This window comes from Leptopilina boulardi, unplaced genomic scaffold (assembly GCF_019393585.1).
Source record: "Leptopilina boulardi isolate dan_hultmark-lab unplaced genomic scaffold, ZJU_Lbou_2.1 LbouV2_255, whole genome shotgun sequence".
Taxonomy (NCBI): Eukaryota; Metazoa; Arthropoda; class Insecta; order Hymenoptera; family Figitidae; genus Leptopilina; species Leptopilina boulardi.
The window spans coordinates 1,875,081-1,897,957 of NW_026137813.1; the positions used below are offsets into that span (position 1 = coordinate 1,875,081).

Below are 22,877 nucleotides of genomic sequence, written 5' to 3' on the forward strand. Positions count from 1 at the left end.
TAAATAATAATTTATGTTAATCAAAAAATAAATTTTGAATTGAAAAAATGTTTCTTAATCTTATAATATCAGTTAATTTTTGTTTCAATACCTAAATAAAGGAAAAAATATTTTCTAACTCAGACAATTAAAAAAACTTTTTAATTATTATTTATCTAAATTTGTATGCAATAAATTAATTAACTTATATGAAAAAATAAATCTTTTAATTAATACTTATCTAAATTTTTATATATAATAAATTAATTAAATTATGATAAAAAATGAAAAATAAGTGAAAATTATAAAAAAATAGGGTTAACCATTTTTTTGTTGAAAAAACTTTTTTTGGCATTGAAAACTATATGAAATTAAAATCCATAAACTATTAAAGATTTGTTACTTTTATAAATAAAACAACAATTTACAAAATTATTAAGCCATCAGTTTAATAACTTTAAATTTTAGGTGGCTTTTTCTCAAAGAATACCTCACGTATGGGTCATTCTACGTGAAGCGTACAACTCCGATGTTAGTTTGTTTTTTAAATATTACTTTTAAATATTACAATTTTATTAAAAATCGATTAAACAAGGGAAAATAGTTGCGGATTTTGTATAGAAAATTTTTATGTCGTTTTATATTATTAGGGGAATAGTGTCAGGGTTGGACACAGTTTTGGTTTTTTGTTTATAAATATTTTGTTTAGATAAATTCAGTCAATTGTGGTATATGGGTGCAAAGATCTACAAAAGAGGAACACTTTTGCTGTGGACCGTAAATTGATTGGTCCAAAATTAAAAAAGTTATAAACATTTAAAAAAAAAAAAAATCTAGTCAGGGTTGGACTTTTCAGTCAGGGTTGGACACTTTTTGAAAATCGAAACGCATTATTGGTAAAAACGTAAAATAACATTTGTAATGTTTTTTATTCTTATTTTTTCATGTTTATCTTTACTTATTGGGAACGGTGGTCGTGACGTCATCAAAACAAAATGGCCGGAGAGAATGGGTCGTTTCAGTGACAGCTCATGGCAAATAGATAGAAAATAACAAGTTTGAAGCAAAATTATTCGAAAATGCGGCTCCCTATGTCCGAAATATGTGGTTTTACAAATTCGACACCCGTAAGTCGAAATTTTATTGAAGGAGAAAAACTTTTAAACGCTGAGCATGTTATTTTCTGTGGCAAAATAAGTGAAAGTTCTAAGTCAACAAATTTCATCGCGTTTTGTATACAAACGTCGAATATGAAAGATAATCCCCACGAAATAAATGGAATAGTGTCATCGAGTGGTAAAATCGAAGACGTGCATTGTTCCTGCAAAGCAGGAAATAGCAAAACTTGTAAGCACAGTGTTGCAGTATTTCTCTATCTAAGCAGGTTAGTAAGTTGTTTTTAGGTTAATTAGAGAAAATGATCCACTGTAAAAAAATATAAACTTGTTGTTAATTAAACTAATTCCGTTAAATTAATTCGTTATTTGATTCTGTAACAAATTTTATTAAAAAATTATGTGATTTTACTATATTTACTATATTCAATAGGGATTAAAGATTTTGAGGTTAGAAAATTCAATAATCAAAATTTGTAAGATATTTTATTAATTATAACAGTCTGTTATATTTTGTTTTCAATTAATTAATTATGTAAAAAAAACTGAAGTTTTTTACAGTGGAGAAATATAAATATCATTTTTATAAATTGAATAACTTTATCTTCCAATTACGTTTTTTATATTTTCCTCTTTTTTATGTTGTAGAATAGATGTTAATGAACTCGACATGGTATCATCTACTGATAAACAATGTTTATGGAAAGTACCGCATTTAAAATCATTACAAAAATATGTTCCTCGTCCGCTTAGTGAGCACAAATGCTTTCAAGAGAAGTTCATGAAGAAATATCCTGTGACGATATCCCAAGAAGACAGGAAAAAAATTGACGAACTTCTAGTCATCCAGAATCCAGAATCAGCTTTGTATAAGCACATGTATGGATAATTAGAATTACGTTTTATTTATGTTATAACACCTTTTTATCGATCAATTTTGAAGCATAAAATTAATTCTAATAACTTGAAGAATTTAGAGAAGACTTAACTTTTTATAGTTGTACTTCCAACTTATTTTATATAATTTTTACACATTATACAGCCATATTTACAAGTAATCTTCAATTCTCATACAATTATTTACAATTGATTTTATTTGAGAAGCATTTATTTTACTTAATTTTTATATTAATATTTGCAACTGATTTAATGTTTTTTTAAAAAAATTATTGTGCAGCGATATTTACAATTAATTTACAAATTTTGTACATTTATTTACAATTGACTTTATTTTTGAAAAAATGATCTTTACTTTTTACCATATTGCGATATTCAATAACTTACGATATATTACTAATGTTAAAATTATATTATTATGTATTGCTGAATCTAATTTATCAGGTTAGGGAGACATGAGCCTGTAATTGCAGAAGAGAATAACAATGCCGTAGAGGTCGATAATTATGAAGAAATAGAGAAAATATTAAAGATTCAGACTTCGAAATGTATGTTAAACCTAGCAAATTTAGAACCACTGAGACCGGAAAGAGACTGTTGTGTTGATTTGTTAAATTCATTATCCGATAATATTCGACTTGAAGATACCGTCAAAATTTGTAAGAAAACTTTGAACAATAAAGCCTCGTGGAAGAGAGAAAGACAATTTCGAATAACAGGGTCAAGGTGCTACCCATTATTTACTTACGCGAAAAATCAAAGTGCAAATTGGAAAGCAAAATCGGAAAAATATTTTTTCGCAAAGCCACTCAAAACAAAGGCCATGAATTATGGAATTATAACTGAGCCACTTGCGAGAAAAGCTTATGAATCGTACGTCGGCTTAAATGTTGTTCAATTGGGATTAGTTATTTCGCGAGAAAATCCGTGGTTAGCTTATAGTCCTGACGGGGTGACTGTAGATGAAAATGGCATAACTAAATTAATTGAAATTAAATGCCCATTACTTGGAGAAACGAAAACCATCCGAGACGTTGTTCCGTCGATTAAATATTTAACTGAAAATTCTACTCTCAAAGAAAAACATAGTTACTATGCTCAGGTTCAGATAGGAATGGCAATTTTGAATATTCCAAAAACAGATTTTATTATTTATGCATCCTTCGATGATTCTTTTTTTTTAATCGAAGTTGATTTTGACTTGGAATACACAACGAAATTGTTATCGACATTAAAGAATGTTTATTATAACAAAATGTTACACAATATATGTACTCGCAATGTCAACGAATAAATTATAATTTTACAAAGTTCAAAAACAAATTTGTACAGTTTTATTAATAAAAATAACATTTTATGTAATTTTCTGTTTTATTTCTTAAGAAAATATTTGACCCCTGTATTATTTATCACTCATTAAATTTATTATCTTTGAAAACCGGGGAGGTTAAATTCGCAAGAGCACAGCAAATAAACATAATTTTTTCACTTTTTGGTACCAAGCATGAAGACATTTTGCCGCCCAAAATGTCGAAAACTTTTATTCTTTGGTTAAGTCTTTCAACGTGTACTCTTGCACTTGCTATATTTGAAGATTCCACAGCATCATTTTCAGAAAACTGGCTTTGATTTTTATTGAAAAACGAGGGCCTTATTAATTTTATGTTGTTATCGGCACACACTTCGTCAATTAAAAAGCCTTTGTCCACCATAATTGCGGAATTTTCCTCTAGAATTTCAATTAAACCGCTTTGTTCAAAAATGGATTTATCAGAAACTCGACCACCGTAGGCTTTGGAGCAAAAAGATATAATTCCACCAGGTGTTACTCCTGTCAAGAACTTAACTGTGTGTCTTCCTTTGTAATGAGAATATGTAGAAATTTGGCAGCACACATTTTTTGGCTTTTGAATTTCAATTTCGGTGCAATCCAAAATTATTCTGGTGTCGGAGTAATCGTCGAAACAGTGAGGAATATTTCTAAGAATTTCATCTTTCGATGCAAAGTGAATATATGGTGTTAAAACTTCATACAAAATATCTATCGAATTGCAAATTATCTCTGAACAATATCTCGGAGCTACGGTCGGGAATAAAAGTGAGAGAAACGCATAAGATAAATTTTGTTTCAATTTCAAAAGTGTTAACAAAACCCTATCTTTTGCGGTCAAAACACGAGTGTGATTTTTTAACTGAGGAGCGGCTATTTCAAAAGACTTCACAATATTATCAAACAATTTTAAATTCGGAATCCCAGTGGCCGTGCTCAACTGCTGGTCGTTTTTGAGAAAGATAAAAAAAGTAGTGATAAAATCTCCACTTGTCACTTGTGTTTGAGCATCTTTCATAAAATTTTCTTTGATTTCTTCGATAGGCTCTTGAATTTCAGGGTTTGCAACAGAAGGGGTATTTTCAATGTTTCCTTCAGCAGAGAAAATTTCGCTTTCCTCATTATTTTCATTATTGTTAAAAAGGCAGTCACAAGTAGAATCGTTTTCGTTCAAAAGTCTTTTTTCTCGCTCTTCCATTCGAAGTTTTCTCTTCTCATCGCATTGTTTTTTCTTATCACTTTGATTTATTTCCACAGTCGACTTTGGTAAATTAACCGAAGGTACAGCAGTTTTTTTCAGGTATCGAGCTTTAGCTGCTTGATCTACAAAAATTTATATAATTAATTGGAGATAAAAAAATGAATAAAATATAATAACATGAAAAGCAAAAATTTTGAGGCTAGGTTTTTTAAAAGTAATATTCTGAGGAAAATAAAAACAAATGAGAATTACATGTAAACTGTACTAGTTTCTAAATATTATATATTATTTATTTGAACTTGAAAATTTATTCAATTGTTTTTATTTTCATTCTTATTATCATTTTTAATAGCAGGTGTCGTTCACTGTCAGGGTGTTGTTCACTTTACTTCTTACCCTATATTTTAATATAAATAATTAAAAATTAATAGTATGTTTTAAATAAATTCATAGATAACTAATTATTTTTTAATTAAATTTAAAATTTTAAATACACATACACATTTAATACAATCTTGAATAACTTACCTGGTCCAGTATAAAGAGAATAATCATCTTTCGTAAAATGGAGCGAACAAACCGTCATATAATTTGTAACCTTTTTACCCATTTTTAATTGTTTTTCCCATAATACTCTCCTGTCAATTTGTTCCTTAATTCCAAATTTATTTTCGAAATCAACTTTCAATTCTCCAGCTCTCGGAAACTTATGAAAACTAAGACTTGTTTCCCTGCACTTTTTGCTAGAACACCCGAAAACTGAGCAAAAAATTTTACTTTTTGATTGAGTAGGAGTAAATGTTACTCCAAAATCCATTTTTATACTTTTATCACTTGACTTTTTTAGAAAATAAAAGATAAAATATCAATTGTTTACATGTGTCACATGTATTTTGATTGCCAGCGACTCATTCCTTCTCATTCACATTTTCGCCACCAGATAGCGTATCGACTTTTCGCCGTTCCCAATTGTTTACAAATTGTAAAGCTTCATGGGTTTAAAAAAGGAATGAACTCAAATTATAAAAAATAACGCTTTATTGTTCCAAATAACTCAATGAAATGATGAACAAAATTTATACAATTTAAGTATTATTTTTCTAATATCTTTGGCACAATTTTGCACTGAAATATCAATAAAATAAAATTTATTTATAAATTGTGTCAAATTCATAATTAATATGGGTGTCCAACCCTAACTGTATAAAGTGTCCAACCCTAACTAGAAGCATCATTTTCGAATTGTGCTAACCATAACTAGACATGTGTCGCGATTCGATTTTTCACTTTTTTTCTTCTTAAATTATGTACCCCACAATACATTCAATAAGCTTATCTTGCCGAATTCTTGCTTTTTTTACACATTTTTTAGGTTTATTCACAAGTCAAACAAAACTTTTTTTGTCTCTTCGATTGCACCGAAGTCACAAGAGACGCTACTTTTGATTCTCCAAAAATGTAATGCCACAAAAAGTTAGGTTATACTACTAGAAGATTCGTCACGTACGCACACAGGTGGCGCTAGTGTTCTTATTTAAAAAAAGCCAAGTGTCCAACCCTGACAAGTGTCCAACCCTGACACTATTCCCCTATATATAATATATTTATAATATATATATATAATATATATAATATATATTATATATTTTAGATTATATTATAATTTTAACTTCAAAAATTGAAAGAAATTTTAAATCAATTTTTCATATAGATTTTGACAAGTGTTTTAAAATAACGAAGCTGAAGTACGCAACGTTTATATAAACGATTTTTAAAGAAATAATTTTATAATTTTTTGCCTAAAAAATATTTTTTTATAATTTGTTGATTAATGAAAACTACCAGAAATATTTTTTAGGCAAAAAATTATAGAATTTTTCATTTTAAAAAATTATTTCTTTAAAAATCGTTTATCATAAACGTTGCGTACTTCAGCTTCGTTTAAAATATTTAAAAATATCTTTAACGATAGCTTAAATAAGATTTTGAATATCAAATTGTAAAATGGCATCTTTATTGATTTAAAAGTTATTTAATTTAAAAAAAAATAGTGGGAGGTTGAATTGGAGTTAGCGACCTAAACTTCTTACCCTAATTCGACTTGTATTTTTTTTTGAACATTAAATAACTTTTAAACTATTAAAGATACACTAATTTAATTGTATCAAATTGATACCAAAAATATCATATTGATATAAAAATTTGGATTAATTTGGTATCAATTTGATACTTTTAAATTATTGTGGATGCCATATTCTGCAATTTGGTATAGGTATATACAGAATCTACAAAATTTAAGCTATCTTTAACAATATTTAAAAATATTTTAAAAATAGTCAAAGTAATATATGAAAAATTGATTTAAAATTTATTTTTCAATTATTTGAAGCGAAAATTAATCTAATCTTCAAAATTAATACCACACGGAGAAAAATGGAAAAACGAATAAAGTAACTTTTACTATATACTTTAAAATTAAAACCTAAACTGTCTGGAGTTTCTACGCATTTCTGGTGATTTTTGCTCCGAAAATAATAAAATATACTATTTCCGAAATAATTTTTACTATTTCAGGAGTAAATTTTACTATTTTCGGAGTAGTAAAAATTATCAGAAATGCCCAGAAACTCCGGACAGTTCAGGTTTTACTTTTAAAGTATAGTAAAAGTTACTTTATTCGTTTTTCTACTTTTCTCCATACATGATGTCAAAATACATTAAAGTTACAATAAAATCCACATCAATTTTTCTTCGTTTATTGAATTTTGAATAAAATTATTGTAATATTTAAAAGTAATATAGAAAAAACAAACCAAGATCGGGATTTTCCGCTTTACGTATATGTATATAAAAAGACATAAGCAGTCTTTTAAAGTGTCAACTTGTTTTCACTTACCCCTCTTATTTACGGCAGTATTGATCATGGACCCAAGTTTTGTAAGGCTTGATTGCCTCATGATACTTGATGGACTCTTCATTTGCTTGACCGGTGGTACCGGAAGCGTTGAAGCTTTCGAACGGGCTAAAATAGCACCGTTCCGACAATTTCCTGATGGATTGGAACCGGGGGGCCTTTGGGGCGGTGCCCCCCATAGACCCACCACCCCCGCGTGACGCGTGGTGACAAATCACTCTTCCTTTTTATTTATAAAATACTCCACTCCACAGGTATCTTGAAACCTTAAAAAAAAGAAAAATTAATTTTATAATATAATATACGTATACTTATTAGAAGAAAGAATTCTGAATTTAAATTTGAACGATTTTGTTTAATTTTAACACAGTTTTTAAATTTAATTTTAAACTTTTATTTTAAAATATTATTTGTTTAAATGAAAATTATAATGTATTTGATTTAAACATAAGGGTTAGTTTAGAATGGGCGCATGTAAATTTCAACTGGAATTTAAGTTCCCCGATGTGTATAATGAAAAAAACTACCATGTGAATATGTTCTAAAAATCATTAATTAGAATTTTCATTTTATGGAATTTCATTTGTCATAATTATTTTTGAGCCCAATTTTTATTTCTTCGAATTAGTATTTCATATAATTTCCATATATAACCGATTTTTCATACTACAGAATTTTTATTTAACCGAATTTCTAATTGATAGAAATTTCATTTGTCCGAAATTGCAAATGGCCGAACAAACAATTGATTTTGGCGCGATTTTTAAAATCAACCAATCAAAAATAATCAATAAAACTGTGATTGGGTGATTTTAAAAATCGTGCTGAAATCTTTCTGTCGATTGTTTGTTCGGCCATTTGCAATATCGGACAAATGAAAATTCTATCAATTAGAAATTCTATTGAATTATTTTTTGATTAAGTAAAAATTCGGTAGTATGAAAAATCAGTTATATGGCAATTATATCAAATAATAATGCGAACAAATGAAAATTCATCTGAAAGAATAAAATAAAAATTCTACCCAATAAAAATTCTTTAAAATGCCTATTATTTTAAATGGAAATTCGAGCAAATAAAAATTCGGGGGGCATGATTATTCCATAATGTGAATCATTTAGAAATTTTATTTAATAGAATTTTATAAGACAGAATTTTACTTTATTTGAATTTTTTTTTCGAATTAATGTTTAATAGAATTTAAATTAACCAGAATTTATACTTAACAGAATTTCTATGTAATCAAATTTTTATTTAAGAGAATATTCTTTCAACATAATTTCCATTTAGCTCACTTTTTATTCAAAAGAATTTTTCTTATCACGAATTTTTATTTATCAGAATTTTTATTAAACAGAATTTCGCGTGAGTCAAAATAATTATGACAAATGAAATTCTAACTAATAATTTTTAGAACATATTCATGCGTCCCAAAATTATCACCTGGTATAGGCAAGATGACGTCACAATAAAATACTCCATGTAAATTCGGAGAGAATGTCATTAAAAACACAGTAAACTTGGTTGTATCTTATTTTCTATTGCAACGTTTTGATGCACATAAGTTATATCAAAAAGAGATCGTTTTGTGTATCATGTTTAGAAATGATACACGAAACGGTCTCATTTTTTGATGCAAAAAATTTAATCAATTTATATCAATCATGGCCGAATTGAATCGACTCAAAATTAAACGAATTTTTTTCAGATATTTTGGTAATAGTACAATTGCGGAGACCATTTCACTATTTAATTTGAAAATGAAAATAACAGAAAATCAAAGACAATGTGCAATTCGATAATTAAAAAGTGACAGCTTATAAACATAACCTAAAATGAATGAGAAAAAATTTGTCGACAAAATCAATATAGCCGAGCTTTTTAGAAGGTAGATGGCAGTTTTGCTTTTTATAAAAACGATTCAGAAAAAATTTAAAGAAAGAAAATAGATGAGTGCTGCCATCTACCTCCTAAAAAGCTCGGCTATATTGATTTTATCGACAAATTTTTTGTCATGCATTTTAGGTTATGTTTATAAGCTGTCACTTTTTAATTATCGAATTGCACATTGTCTTTGATTTTCTGTTATTTTCATTTTCAAATTAAATAGTGAAATGGTCTCCGCAATTGTACTATTACCAAAATATCTGAAAAAAATTCGTTTAATTTTGAGTCGATTCAATTCGGCCATGATTGATATAAATTGATTAAATTTTTTGCATCAAAAAATTAGACCGTTTCGTGTATCATTTCTAAAAATGATACACAAAACGATCTCTTCTTGATATAACTTATGTGCATCAAAACGTTGCAAAGATTTGATGCAATTTTTGGTCTCAATTTGATACTTTTAGGAAAACTGTGAAAAGAAAATTAAACATAATAATTTTTCGTATTTAAAAATTCTAAAAGCAACATGAAAATTATTGTTCTTGTTTTTTCTCGCGAGGTAGACGAGAGGCACGTATACTTCTATTTTTGATGGCTTAAATTGACCTATATATATTTGCATATGACACAAAGAACGTATATATATATGTATATACATATGAAAGAGATTAAAAGCAAAGTCGTTAGGGAAAATCAGATTCCAGATGAGACATTTGTCGATCGCATGCATAATATTCTATATACGATGGTTATATAGCACCGGATAAATTTGTGACGCACATCGAGACCGTAATACAGTAATCTCTTCTCTTCTCTCTTAATGCAATGAATACGGGGATGTTATTAATCCGAGGCCAACAGATCAATTTTATTGTCTACTTTATAAATTTGTAACTTGATCGTGTATTGAAAAGACAGGAAATGTTTTCTATTTTTCACATTTCTTTGTTTATACCGCACGTAAAATTTACCTATGACATTTTAAATTCAGATAAATATTTTTTTTTCACTTTTTGCAGAAAAATTTTAATTTTTATAAGTGCTCAAATTTTCGAGTTATGAATTTTTTAAAATCTTGATTTTTCAAGGTTTTTTAAAAGTAGACCTAATTTTACTGATATTTAACTCTAAAAGTATTTAATTTAGAAATTTTTGCCACAAAAAAAAGTTTCAGTTCACAACTCGAAAATTTAAGAAGTTATAAAAAAATACGTATATAATTTTATTCTGCAAAAAGTGAAAAAAAATATTTTTCCGAATTTAAAATGTCATAGGTAAATTTAACGTGGAATCGCCCTTATATTTACAGATATAAGTATATATATATAGGTATATATTATAGTATAATGAGGGATTATAATATTTCATCAAGAGATTTTTTTCCCATTTTAATAAGGAATTAGTATTGCTTTCCAATAGGCACATTTTTTTAAAAATAAAATTATTATATAATATTTTTTTTCTATTATAAATAAATATATCCAAAAAGAAAATTGGTGAATAACGTATTAGGGTCAGCCAGAGTAAATCCGAACGCTAATTATTGCAGCTTAATTAAAATTTTAAAAAATAAGTTAGACATGAGAATTTTTACCTCAGATCCTCTTCAAGAGATTTTAAGTATTATCCCATTTTTCGTTTGTTAATTAGCAACAGCATAAACAAATATAACGAGTATTGCAAAAAAGATTGAAAATCAAAGATGACACTCTTTCAGTATTTTGTCTCGTATTTGAAGAAAAAGAAGCTAAAAATTCTTTTTATTATTTATAATTGTTTGTTATGAATACTAGAACAGAAACTATTTTTTATTTTTGCCTTCTGTAAAATTTTATTAATAATATCAGACCGTGTTCGTATTTACCCCGGAAAATTGGAAAACCGGGGTAAATCCGAACGGTATTTTCAATAATTTTTTCTTATATCAGAGCCACACAAAATTGTTTTTATTTGATTACACTATTAGTTTAACATTATAAAAGTACATAGAAAAAAGTTTTTCTTTCTATATGTATCCTCGTTAGTAAATAAGCTGAAATTTAATCTCTGTTCTCTCGAAGGAGTGTTTCACTTTTTTTGACAAATGGTTTGTTGAAAAAAGTTTTTCAGGATCTTAGTCAAATTTGGTATTCTAGGATTTTTGGGGTCGCTGATTACCAATTTCAAGTCAGTTTTTCAAAATTCAAAATGGCGGATCCAATATGGCGGACGAGAATTAAAAAATTCATTGGATTCGCTCGAAAATTGTTACTCGGGGGGTTTCAGGGTCGCTGATTACGAATTTGGAGTTAGCAAATTTGATCATTTTTAAAAATAAGTTTTAGGAAAGTCCGCCATTTTGAATTTAACCCGGCGAGACTAAGGTTCAATTTTGTAACAGGGTCAATCCATTATATTTCGACTGAAGTCGTCGCTGACTAATTTTTAAAAATTATAATACTTTGCAGGAATGATTTTGAAGTTATCAAGATCATGAAATGAAAAGAATTTTATTAAAATTTTAATTATTTATTGCAAAATATGAATTTAAAGTTTATGAGGTGCTGAAAACTGTCAATTTTTTAGCCATTAGAAAATATGCAAAAAAAAAACAGAATTTACCATAAAAATAAAAAAAAATTGTTGTAATTTACTATATAAGAATGAAAAAATTTATCATTATCAATTGATATAATTATTTAAATACGTGAAATAATATATAAAATATGATTTTCAAGTTCGCCTGTCAAATAACCTAAATTTGCAAATTTCATCTATAAAATGTGAGAAACTTTTGGAATAGAACATATAATTTAAATAAAATTTTCTCATGAAAATAAATGGGTATTTTTTTAAAAAATATTAGTTCAAATTTTCATAATATACATTATCGAATTTCGATTTAACGGTTTATAATTTATATTGAACTGAATTTTTATTCTAAATAATTTTTAATGTAACTGAATTTGTAATTAGAAAAATGTCGCTTTAAGTAAAAGTTCTGTTAAATTAACATTTTGTTTTTCAAATTAAATTAATTTCTTTAAATTCAAATTCTGTTGAATTAAAATTTTTTTTAAATAAAAATTTTGTTAAATAAATTTATTCTTTTTAATTAAAATTCTATGCTTTGTGAAAATTCATTTAAATATTTAATTCCATTTTAATAAACTTCTGTTATAATATACCTAATATAATAAAAATTCTATTATAACTTCATAAAAGTATGCAAATGTTTATGTAAATTTTAAAAGCAATCGTTTTAGTGAACTTACTTTTAGTATTTTATTTTATCCTGCAGACATAATCAAACAGTGATTAATTATTTACAGGATGAACTCCCAAGGAAAATTCCGTTAATATAGTTGAAAATTTTCCCTTTAGGTCTGGCAAATCTGTAAATAAAATGTTTAATTTTTAGAAAATCTTGTAAAAAAATAATATTAATGTTAAAACTATATGAAATCTTTTATACTGGTTTTTGCCTTCTAATTTTCCATTTCAAAAATATTATATACTATAATAAATATATTGTTAAAGGCAAGAAATTATTTTTACCTGGAATAGCTAAAACTTTCACTAAAAAAACTCAATTATAATTTTTACTGCGACTTTAACGGAAATATATTTTTCTTCAAAGTGAATGCGTTTTAGCTGTTTTAAATAAATTTACTTTTGCATGGTGTGTATGAGGGATTTCAAGTGAAATGATCAAGATGAAAAATAAAATTTCTCCAATCGTGCTCAAATTTGAATAATTTGTAATAGATGATAATTTTTCGTAAAAAAAATTCCATTTGAACCAATATTTTCTATGTGAAAAAGATTGACTCGTTTTAAAAGAAACGTTCTTTTTAAATATCTTGATCACTTCACGTGAAATTCCCCATATAATAACAGAGGTCGTTGATCAATAAATTTTACGGGGGGAATTTTTTACTATTTCCACTGCTTGCGTGAAAGAATAGAACTTATTTGGTAATATTAAAAAAAATATTAAGGAATATGTGAATAAAAAAAACACATTAAAAATTTTACTTAAGACCTTTCTAAATTAAATTGAGCACTCCTTTTCAATCAAGACAAGGTCACAATATAGATTCAAAAGGAAACCGATATCTCCACGTGTCAAAGGCGAAGTGCTTGAATGAACCATTAGAATGGGTAAACAGTCTTTTTAAAGAAATTACATATTTTGCACATCACTTTAATTGACAATCTCTAAACTTATTTTATAAATAGAAATTTCTCTTCATTTCCTAATTGCGCGAATAATATACATACATATATAATTCGGAGTGGTTTTCAATTTATTTTTGTGTACTGAACACGATTCCAAAATTGCGTATCACTTTAGGATTTTGAGTAAAGTGGGGGTAAAGTCTCCAAAAACAATATTTTTGAGAGTATTTTTTTTCTTCTTAACCCAATGTGCTAGACACTTTTATATATAGGCTTAAATTAAAGCTTAGGCTGCTCGCACAAGAAAAGACGGAGCAGTGTGCAGGATGATTCACATGAGTTAGAAAAGAACAGAAATATCGCTCCTTCCTTTTCTACCTCATTTGAAACACATCCTGCACACTGCTCTGTCTTTTCTTGCGTGCGAGCGCTCTAAAAATGTACACTTTAAGACCCATATGCGCAAGATAAGAAAAATTTTGAAAAAATTAGGGTAATAACCCCAATAAACTTTATGGGTGTCTTTAATATAATTTTTTTGGAACGCATAATTATATTCTAAAAATCATTAGTTAGAATTGTCATTTTATGGAATTTCATTTGTAATAATTATTTTTGAGCCGAATTTTTATTTGTTCGAATTAGTATTTTGCAAAATTTTCATTAAAAACGATTTTCTATATTGCAGAATTTTTAAATAACCGAAAATTCAGAATTTGTCAGAATTTTTATTTGCTCAAATTTTCATTTAACATATAATAGGAATTTTAAAGAATTTTTATTGGATAGAATATCATTGCATAGAATTTTCTTTCAAGGTATACGGTCACACTATCTCATGCATGTACTGTGCATGCATGCAGAAACATTTGGCCGGTCACACTTCAACGAAATCTAGTGAATGTTTAGTAACTTTCTAGTTACAATCAAAATTTTTGGAAAATTACTAGAAAGTTACTAAACATTCACTAGATTTCGTAGAAAGTGTGACCGGCCAAATGTTTCTGCATGCATGCACAGTGCATGCATGAGATAGTGTGACCGTACCATCAATGGACAGAAAGATTTCGGCGCGATTTTTAAAATCAACCAATCAAAAATTATGCATAAAATTGTGATTGGTTGATTTTAAAAATCGCGCCGAAATCTTTCTGTCCATTATTTATTCGGTCATTTGCAATTTTGGACAAATGAAAATTCTATCAATTAGAAATTCTGTTAAATGATTTTTCGGTTAAGTAAAAATTCTGTATAGAATGAAAAATCGGTTAGATATATGGAAATTATATCAAATAATAACTTATGCTCATCTCTAGCAACTTTTGCCTCGGAAAGAGTAAAAGTTACTCCGGAAATAGTATTTTTTTTTTAATATTCCCGGAGCGTTAAAAAAAATCAAAAAAATCATGAAAGCCAGTTTCAATTAGTACTAAAAGAAAAAAAAATTTCTAAAAAATCGAAGATGTAAATGCAAAATGGTGTCTAATTTGGCGTGGAATACCTCTTATATAATAAAAAACTTTGAAAACTTTTTTTTATGAAAGGTAAAATTTTTATGATTTGAAGTGCGTGCGTGTTGTTATATTTTTGTTAGCCCCAAGAACGGTCTGTACAGTTTTCTTCAAAGTAATAGAAAAATTGGAATATTCTTTAATTTTCAATTAAATGACCTTACAAGAGTGGAACGTTTTCTTTTTTTTCATTATTATTTGAGATAATTGGAAATGAATTGCGCCGTAATATATTTTGGTGAGAAGGTTAAGGTGGTTTCCCCGAATGACCTGTATCGATTATTATACTCTACTGTCTAGACTTATGAGAATAACTATATACGGATTTGGTCGAAAATTGATATTTCATATCATTATTCGAAACATATTATGTATAATGAATTTTAATAAATAATTATATAATAATCATAGTATCAATAATATTAATAATAATAATAATAAACGCAGAGCGTAATAAAAAAATATAATAGTAATCTAATAATAATATTAATATGTTATTTTGTTAATAAATTATAGTTAATGTATATACAACTTCTAACCAATGTAAATATAAACTTTGACCTGCGACAGAATAACTTTCTTGAGGAAAATTTTTTTAATATCGCAAAAACCTATAAAGTTCTGTGTATACCTAAAACTTTTTTTTTCTTGATAAAATATATATCTAAACATATAATTGTATAAAGTTCCAAATACTTTATAAGAAATACAATAAATTGTAAAATTGATTACTATAAAAGTGAATTCTGATAATAATGGCGCGGTATCAGTTCTACCAAATTTAGTTCTATACGGGGCAACTCGATACGTTAAACTTAGCACATTTCAACTCTACACAGTGAGATTTAAAATTTAATCTCACTGTGTAGAGTTGAAATGTGCTAAGTTTAACGTATCGAGTTGCCCCGTATAGAACTAAATTTGGTAGAACTGATACCGCGCCGATAATAATTATGATTTTTAAATTAAATTAAATTATAGAACAAAGTTAAATTAAATTTGAAAAAATTAAATGCAAAAATAATTTCCCATTCTCCAAAAAAAGAATCAATATAATTATTAAATAAGATTACTTACAGTTTTCAAAAAAATTTTAGAAAATATTACCCTAAACATGCGTTTTTTTACTATAAATCAGATAAAAAAATTTATTGTCTCTCAAAACAAAATATTGTAACAAATAAATTTTATTTGCTTCCAATAAAAATATTATTTTTTCTAAATAAAAATTCTATTTTTTCTATTTAAATGAAATTTTATGTTTTCCTAAAAAAAAATTTTATTTTTTTTTAAATAAAAAATTTTTATTTTAAAACAAACAAACAGTTGTTTACAACTTTATAAGAGTTAAATATATTTTTATTTGCAATTCCAAATAAATTATATTTGGTTCGAATAAACAATTTTTCTGGAAATTTTAAATATATGTAAAAGGAAAAAAATTTTTTTTTCTTTCTTTTTAAATGTGAAATAAACTGAAATTGAGTTACTTCTTTTAGAACACGCAGAAGTGAATGACCAATGCTCGATCCATACACTCCGACTATAAAGATTCGTCTGGAAAGAAATAACACACGTATTTTTCCTTTCTCAAAATAAAAGAGAAATTTCCTATAAAACGTAAATATTTTATCTTTGACAATGTGTCTCGTCGTGACGATGTTTTTATTTTTTTTATATAATAAAATATTATTATATTATATTATTATGTATTATTATATATTATTTTATAATAAGAAAAATATGAATATATATATATATATTTATGATGTGAATTCCACGCCAAATTCGAAGTCCATCAGCAATTGCATCTCCGATTTTTTTTTGAAACTTTTTTTTCTTTAAGTATACTAATTGAGATTAGCTTTCATGATTTTTTTCAAATTTTTTTAGCAAGCCGTTTTCGAGATATGAATTTTTCAGAATTTTAATTTTTTTTAATTTTTGAATGCTGATAACTTCCTTAAAAATGTATCAATTATAAAAGTTTATTTTTCAAAATGTGTGTTTTTAAACGTACTTTCCAAAAAAAAAAAAAAAATCAAAAATTTATTTCAAATGACATTACTATTAAATTTTTAAGTTTTAAAAATAAAAACTCATTTTTCTCAATAATTGATATACTGATCAATTTTTTTTCAAAATTTTTTCAAAAAAACTACTTCCTTATACAAAAATTTTAAGCCTAGTCTGATCGTGTTCAAACAATTTTTTCAATATTTTTGGAATTTTGAATTTTTTAAAAATATTTTTGTTTTTTTTTTAATACTACGTACTCTTATGTATTTTGATGCGCTGATTACGGAAATGATAATGACAGTACCCAAAAATTTGATTTTTATGGTGAAAACCATAAAAAAAAGTCCCAAAAATTATAGATCTTATTAAAATACATTTTTTATATCTTATGAACTTTTTAAAAATTTTGCAAATTTTATCCAATAAACGAAAAAAACCATAAACTGTAGAACATTTTTTTATGGTTTTCACCATAAAAATCAAATTTTCGGGTATTGTCACTATGATTTTCGTAATCAGCACATCAAAATACATAGAAAAACTGTATTAATATAATGAAATAAAAATCAATTACATAAAATTTTAATTATTCTGTTTTTTTTTGTCATTTGCAAATGACAAATGAGCGTTTTTCAATCATCATTTATCACTTTGCTATCTACCTTGTACTAAAAATGTATATAGTCTTTATAATAAATATGGAAAAAAACACATATATATATATATCTATTATTATCATCGAAGGACAAAAACAAAAAGTTGATCATAAAAAATTTTAATAAAAAAAAATGTTTCTTTTTTTAATATTCTCAAAATTATAAGATTTCTCCCAGTTTCAATGAGGGAATAATAGGGGGGTAAAAAAAACGTTGATATAAAAATGGAAAAGTCTTTTCTTTTATTATACATTTTGCATGAAAAAACTCAGCAGCGCATACAACAGGGAGCAATTTTCATTTATTAAACTAGTTCCAGGCATTCCTGTCCCGTATATATCTCACATTGTTTTGACCTCGCTCACCACAGATCTCTTCAAATTCTTCACGCACTACATATACAATGGACGTTTTTCTTTAAAAGAAATAAAAAAAATGATCTAGAAGGTTAAAAGGTTGTGACATATAGAGAGAAGAATTGAAAATTTTAGTTTAATGATTTTGCAAAATTTTTTTAACATACCGTAAAATGGGATAAAGTCGGCGATTATTACAAATTAATTTTAAAAATTTCTTTTTATCTTTTCTAAGAAATAAAATCCTTTAATTTTGTGATTACTTTGGTTTGTATAAACGTCAAAAATTATTTTGACATTTGTTTCATTCATATTCAGTGGATAATTTTAGTGAAATATGTGTTTTTATACAAATGTTCATTTTAAATTTTCACTATAATAATAGTTTTGAAAACATCATTCTAGAGCTCTAATTAAATTTTTTTATGACAAATCCGATTGAACAACGTATTTCAAACATCCCTGGCATGATTTACCAAAAAGATAAATTGTCATAAAATAAACAAGAACTTTAAAAAACATTCATTTACAAATATTATTGAATTCTGGGAAAAAATCGGCCACAGTAAAAAACTAAAGAAAATTACATTACATTCCTTTTCTACTTGTTTCTAAACTATAAAATCTGAAAAAAGAAATGTTCCTTCCAAATTAGAACGAAAACATCAGAAAAAAAGTAAGGTAAATGCACTAGTAATCGTCATCTTAAGCCGAATTGACAACTTTAATTGCGTATTAAACAATGTTAAACGGTATTTCTAAACTAATAATTAATATTTAAGAATAAATTAAAGTCTAAAAAAGCATAATTAATTCTGGGTTTTTTAAAAATAGTATTATTGTTAATAATTATTTATAAATAAAGTTCGTAACATGCAAATGTGTTAGTTATCGGCAAGGATAAAAACTAATTGCCTTAGTGATCGTCAAGTAAAAGCATTAGTAATCGGCAGTAATATTAAAATATGAAAACAAACTTTTTAAATTGATTTTCTTATATATTATAATATAATTATAGCAATTTACTGTTAGAAAAATCTGTATTAAATTTAATATATTGTATATGAAGCAAATATGCAATACTAGAAATGAAATTTAATATACATTTACATTCAATTTAAGGTTATGTGAGTGTTAGGAATGGAATGTTAATTTTCAGTAACTTTTCTCATAAAATACTGAATGAATTGAGTTAAAATTTTATGGAGAAGTTCTAAATATGATGAAAGGAAAATTATTATAAAATACTTGATTCTATATAATTAGAAAATGTAGGGTTAGGAGTGTCTGCGATTTTCCAACAATTTATCCAAGTTCTAACAGTTCTGACCAGAGTTCTGATAGCACTTTTAAGAGTTCTTTAACTTTTTCTATTGCAATTTTTAAAAAAACTCAAAATCAAAAAAGTTACAGCTTATCAAAGTCCGCTGAATATTTTTGTGATTTGAAAATTCTTCAAAGTTCCAACAGTTCTGACCAGAGTTCTCATAGCACTTTTTAGAGTTCTTTAACTTTTTCTATTGCAATTTTTAAAAAAACTCAAAATCAAAAAAGTTACAGCTTATCAAAGTCCGCTAAAAATTTTCTGAATTTAAGATTGACTAAAGTTCTAACAGTTCTGACCAGAGTTCTGATAGCGCGGTGAAACTAGCGAACCGCCAGCCGGCAGACAGCAAACAAAACCATAGGCGTCGACGCTACACTAAACGCCACCACTAGCAAATTGGGCAGCAACGTATAAACAAAAATAAAAACAGATCTAATGATTTACACATTACATTATGATACTACATGAACATATTTTCACATAAGTATGATTAATTAACAAACAATTTACACTTACATAATCAAACAATAATAATTAATGAAAAACTATTGTCTGCTAACAAACGGCTGGAGCTGCTGGCTATTAATTTTTCCAAAAAAAATGCATACAAATAAAAACCTGAATTTTTAATTTTCTTGTTTGAATACCTTCTAGGAAAGTTTATTAACAAGTTTTATATCAGCATGAATTTTTTTTTTAATAATAAATAGCCAGCAGCCACAGCCGCTTTTCAGCAGACAGTCGTTTTTTTGCTTTTTTTCACTAAAACCGACTCAAAAAATTTATTTTTTAATGAATTTTTGATTTTCTTGTTGGAAAATCTTCTAGTAATGTTTGTTAACAAGTTTTATATTTGCAAGAATTTTTTTTTGAAAAATTAATAGTCAGCAGCCCCAGCCGCTTGTAGCAGACAGTCGTTTTTTTTCAATAAAACCGACTCAAAAAATTTATTTTTCAATAAATTTTTGATTTTATTGTTGGAAAAACTTCTGCGAATGTTTATTAGCAGGTTTTATATTTGCAAGAATTTTTTTGGGAAAAATTAATAGCCAGCAGCTCCAGCCGCTTGTTGGCAGACAGTCGTTTTTTGATTTTTTTCAATAAAACCGACTCAAAAAAATTATTTTTCAATGAATTTTTGATTTTCTTGTTGGAAAATCTTCTGGTAATGTTCATTAACAAGTTTTATATTTGCAAGAATATGTGTGAATCATTAGAACTGTTTTTATTTTTGTTTATACGTTGCTGCCCAATTTGCTAGTGGTGGCGTTTAGTGTAGCGTCGACGCCTATGGTTTTGTCTGCTGTCTGCCGGCTGGCGGCTCGCTAGTTTCACCGCGCTAAAAGTGCTATCAGAACTCTGGTCAGAACTGTTGGAACTTTGAAGAATTTTCAAATCACAAAAATTGCGGAGACCATTTCACTATTTAATTTGAAAATGAAAATAACAGAAAATCAAAGACAATGTGCAATTCGATAATTAAAAAGTGACAGCTTATAAACATAACCTAAAATGCATGAGAAAAAATTTGTCGATAAAATCAATATAGCCGAGCTTTTTAGAAGGTAGATGGCAGCACTTATCTATTTTCTTTCTTTAAATTTTTCTGAATCGTTTTTATAAAAAGCAAAACTGCCATCTACCTTCTAAAAAGCTCGGCTATATTGATTTTATCGACAAATTTTTTCTCATGCATTTTAGGTTATGTTTATAAGCTGTCACTTTTTAATTATCGAATTGCACATTGTCTTTGATTTTCTGTTATTTTCATTTTCAAATTAAATAGTGAAATCGTCTCCGCAATTGTACTATTACCAAAATATCTGAAAAAAATTCGTTTAATTTTGAGTCAATTCAATTCGGTCATGATTGATATAAATTGATTAAATTTTTTGCATCAAAAAATGAGACCGTTTCGTGTATCATTTCTAAAAATGATACACAAAACGATCTCTTTTTGATATAACTTATGTGCATCAAAACGTTGCAAAGATTTGATGCAATTTTTGGTCTCAATTTGAGACTTTTAGGAAAACTGTGTACGGTACGTGTTGAAAATTAAACGAATTTTTATAGAGAATTTTACCATACTGTTGTATAGATTTTAACATATTGTATATTCATGACAAGTATCGCAGCGCCATCTACTTATATATGCTTATAAACTACTTTACGTTTTAGGGGTCGCTGAATGCGAATTTTAGTCTATTTAACCTCATCACGTCAGGATTTTCAAATAACCTCAAAAAAAAACCCCCCAAATTTGACCCCAAAATTTCGAAATAAAGAAAAATTCTTATCTCTTTGCCTCACTATGACTGCTTTATATTTTTGGGGTCGCTGAATCCGAATCTGAATCCCCATTACGTCAGGGTTTTGACATATAACTTCAAAAAAATAAAAATTTAGGGTTTTTTTTTTAAGTTATTTCAAAACCCTGATGTGATAGGGTTAAATAGACTTCAGATTCTGATTCAGCGACCCCAAAAACATAAAGTAGTCATGATAAAACTTAAAGATAAGAATTTTTCCTGATTTCAAAATTTTTGGGTATAAAATTGTTGTATTTATAATAATTATTAAATTCATAACAAATTACTGTTTTCTAAACACTTTTCAATAGCTGATCCGACTTTTAAATATTCTCCGATTACAATAAAAAAAATTGTATTATGTATTGTATTTGATTCGAATGAAAAATATCTCAGTATGTAAAATATTTTTTTAATTATAAATGAACGAGTGAAATATTAATGTAGGTATCTTGGGGCAAAAACAAAAATTTATTTCACCAAATTGCTTTTGATTGGAATTTTTTTTTTTTTTTCATTTCTTTGACTTAAAATTTCTAGAGGATTGGAATTTATATTTCGATTGATGTTCTTTTATATTTGACATTGCGAGGATATATAATATAAAAATGATAGACGATCAGCGTCGCTTTGGAATTTATATTAAATGATTGACTCCTTGAAATGTATTCCCATATCAAGGTATCAACTTTCTTTTCATCAAATAGATCCTCGAATAGGAGATAAATATAAATTGCCTAATCCTTGTATCGTCAGTTGATTTTTTTTTTTTAATTACAATAGGTGTGAATTGTCCTTCCAAATAGTAGGCCATTGCTGAGATGTTAAATATCTTTGAAGTAAACCTATCACTAAGCCAGTAAATGAATCCCTAGAAGACACAGTTTTTGTAAGACTTCAAAAAATCGTTGTTCCCCTGATTTTCCAAGAAATCGATGAATCATAAGCTAATTAATTAAATGTCCCGTTTTACTTCCCTTATATCATTTTGCGACTTCAATATATAAGTTTTCGCTCTCTCTCAGTGTCTGCATTTCTACATATTTCCTTTTCTTTTTCTCTTTCGTTAAAAATTCACAAGAAAATTTTTACTACTTTTTATTATTAATATTTGATTTCATTTTTTATTTATTTATTATTTATTTAATATTTTTCGTTTTAACTTATTGTTACTTAATATAAGATAATATAAGATTTTATTTCTTCTTT

General features: G+C 26.7%; 3 protein-coding genes across 3 annotated transcripts in view; 1 reads left to right on the forward strand and 2 right to left on the reverse strand.

Annotated features, from left to right (window-relative positions):
• The window catches only part of LOC127280847 (protein phosphatase PP2A 55 kDa regulatory subunit), an 82,983-nt gene that overhangs the window by 19,786 nt on the left and 40,320 nt on the right, over positions 1 to 22,877 (reverse strand). Inside the window, exons 3-4 of the mRNA XM_051304145.1 lie at positions 12,581 to 12,700; positions 7,419 to 7,702 (exon numbers count right to left, since the gene is read on the reverse strand). Coding sequence (XP_051160102.1) covers positions 7,419 to 7,500 — 82 coding nt within the window. The 5' untranslated portion in view covers positions 7,501 to 7,702; positions 12,581 to 12,700. The remainder of the gene's footprint in view (positions 1 to 7,418; positions 7,703 to 12,580; positions 12,701 to 22,877) is intronic.
• LOC127280848 (uncharacterized) lies at positions 314 to 3,353 on the forward strand. Its single transcript, XM_051304147.1, has 3 exons — positions 314 to 1,363; positions 1,743 to 1,973; positions 2,436 to 3,353. Exons 1-3 carry the CDS (start codon positions 1,059 to 1,061, stop codon positions 3,283 to 3,285), a joined length of 1,386 nt encoding a protein of 461 aa, XP_051160104.1. The 5' UTR covers positions 314 to 1,058; the 3' UTR covers positions 3,286 to 3,353.
• LOC127280845 (uncharacterized) lies at positions 3,305 to 6,228 on the reverse strand. Its single transcript, XM_051304138.1, has 2 exons — positions 5,051 to 6,228; positions 3,305 to 4,644 (listed from the first exon to the last, which is right to left on the reverse strand). The coding sequence occupies exons 1-2, from the start codon at positions 5,337 to 5,339 to the stop codon at positions 3,401 to 3,403; spliced, it is 1,533 nt and encodes a 510-aa protein (XP_051160095.1). The 5' UTR covers positions 5,340 to 6,228; the 3' UTR covers positions 3,305 to 3,400.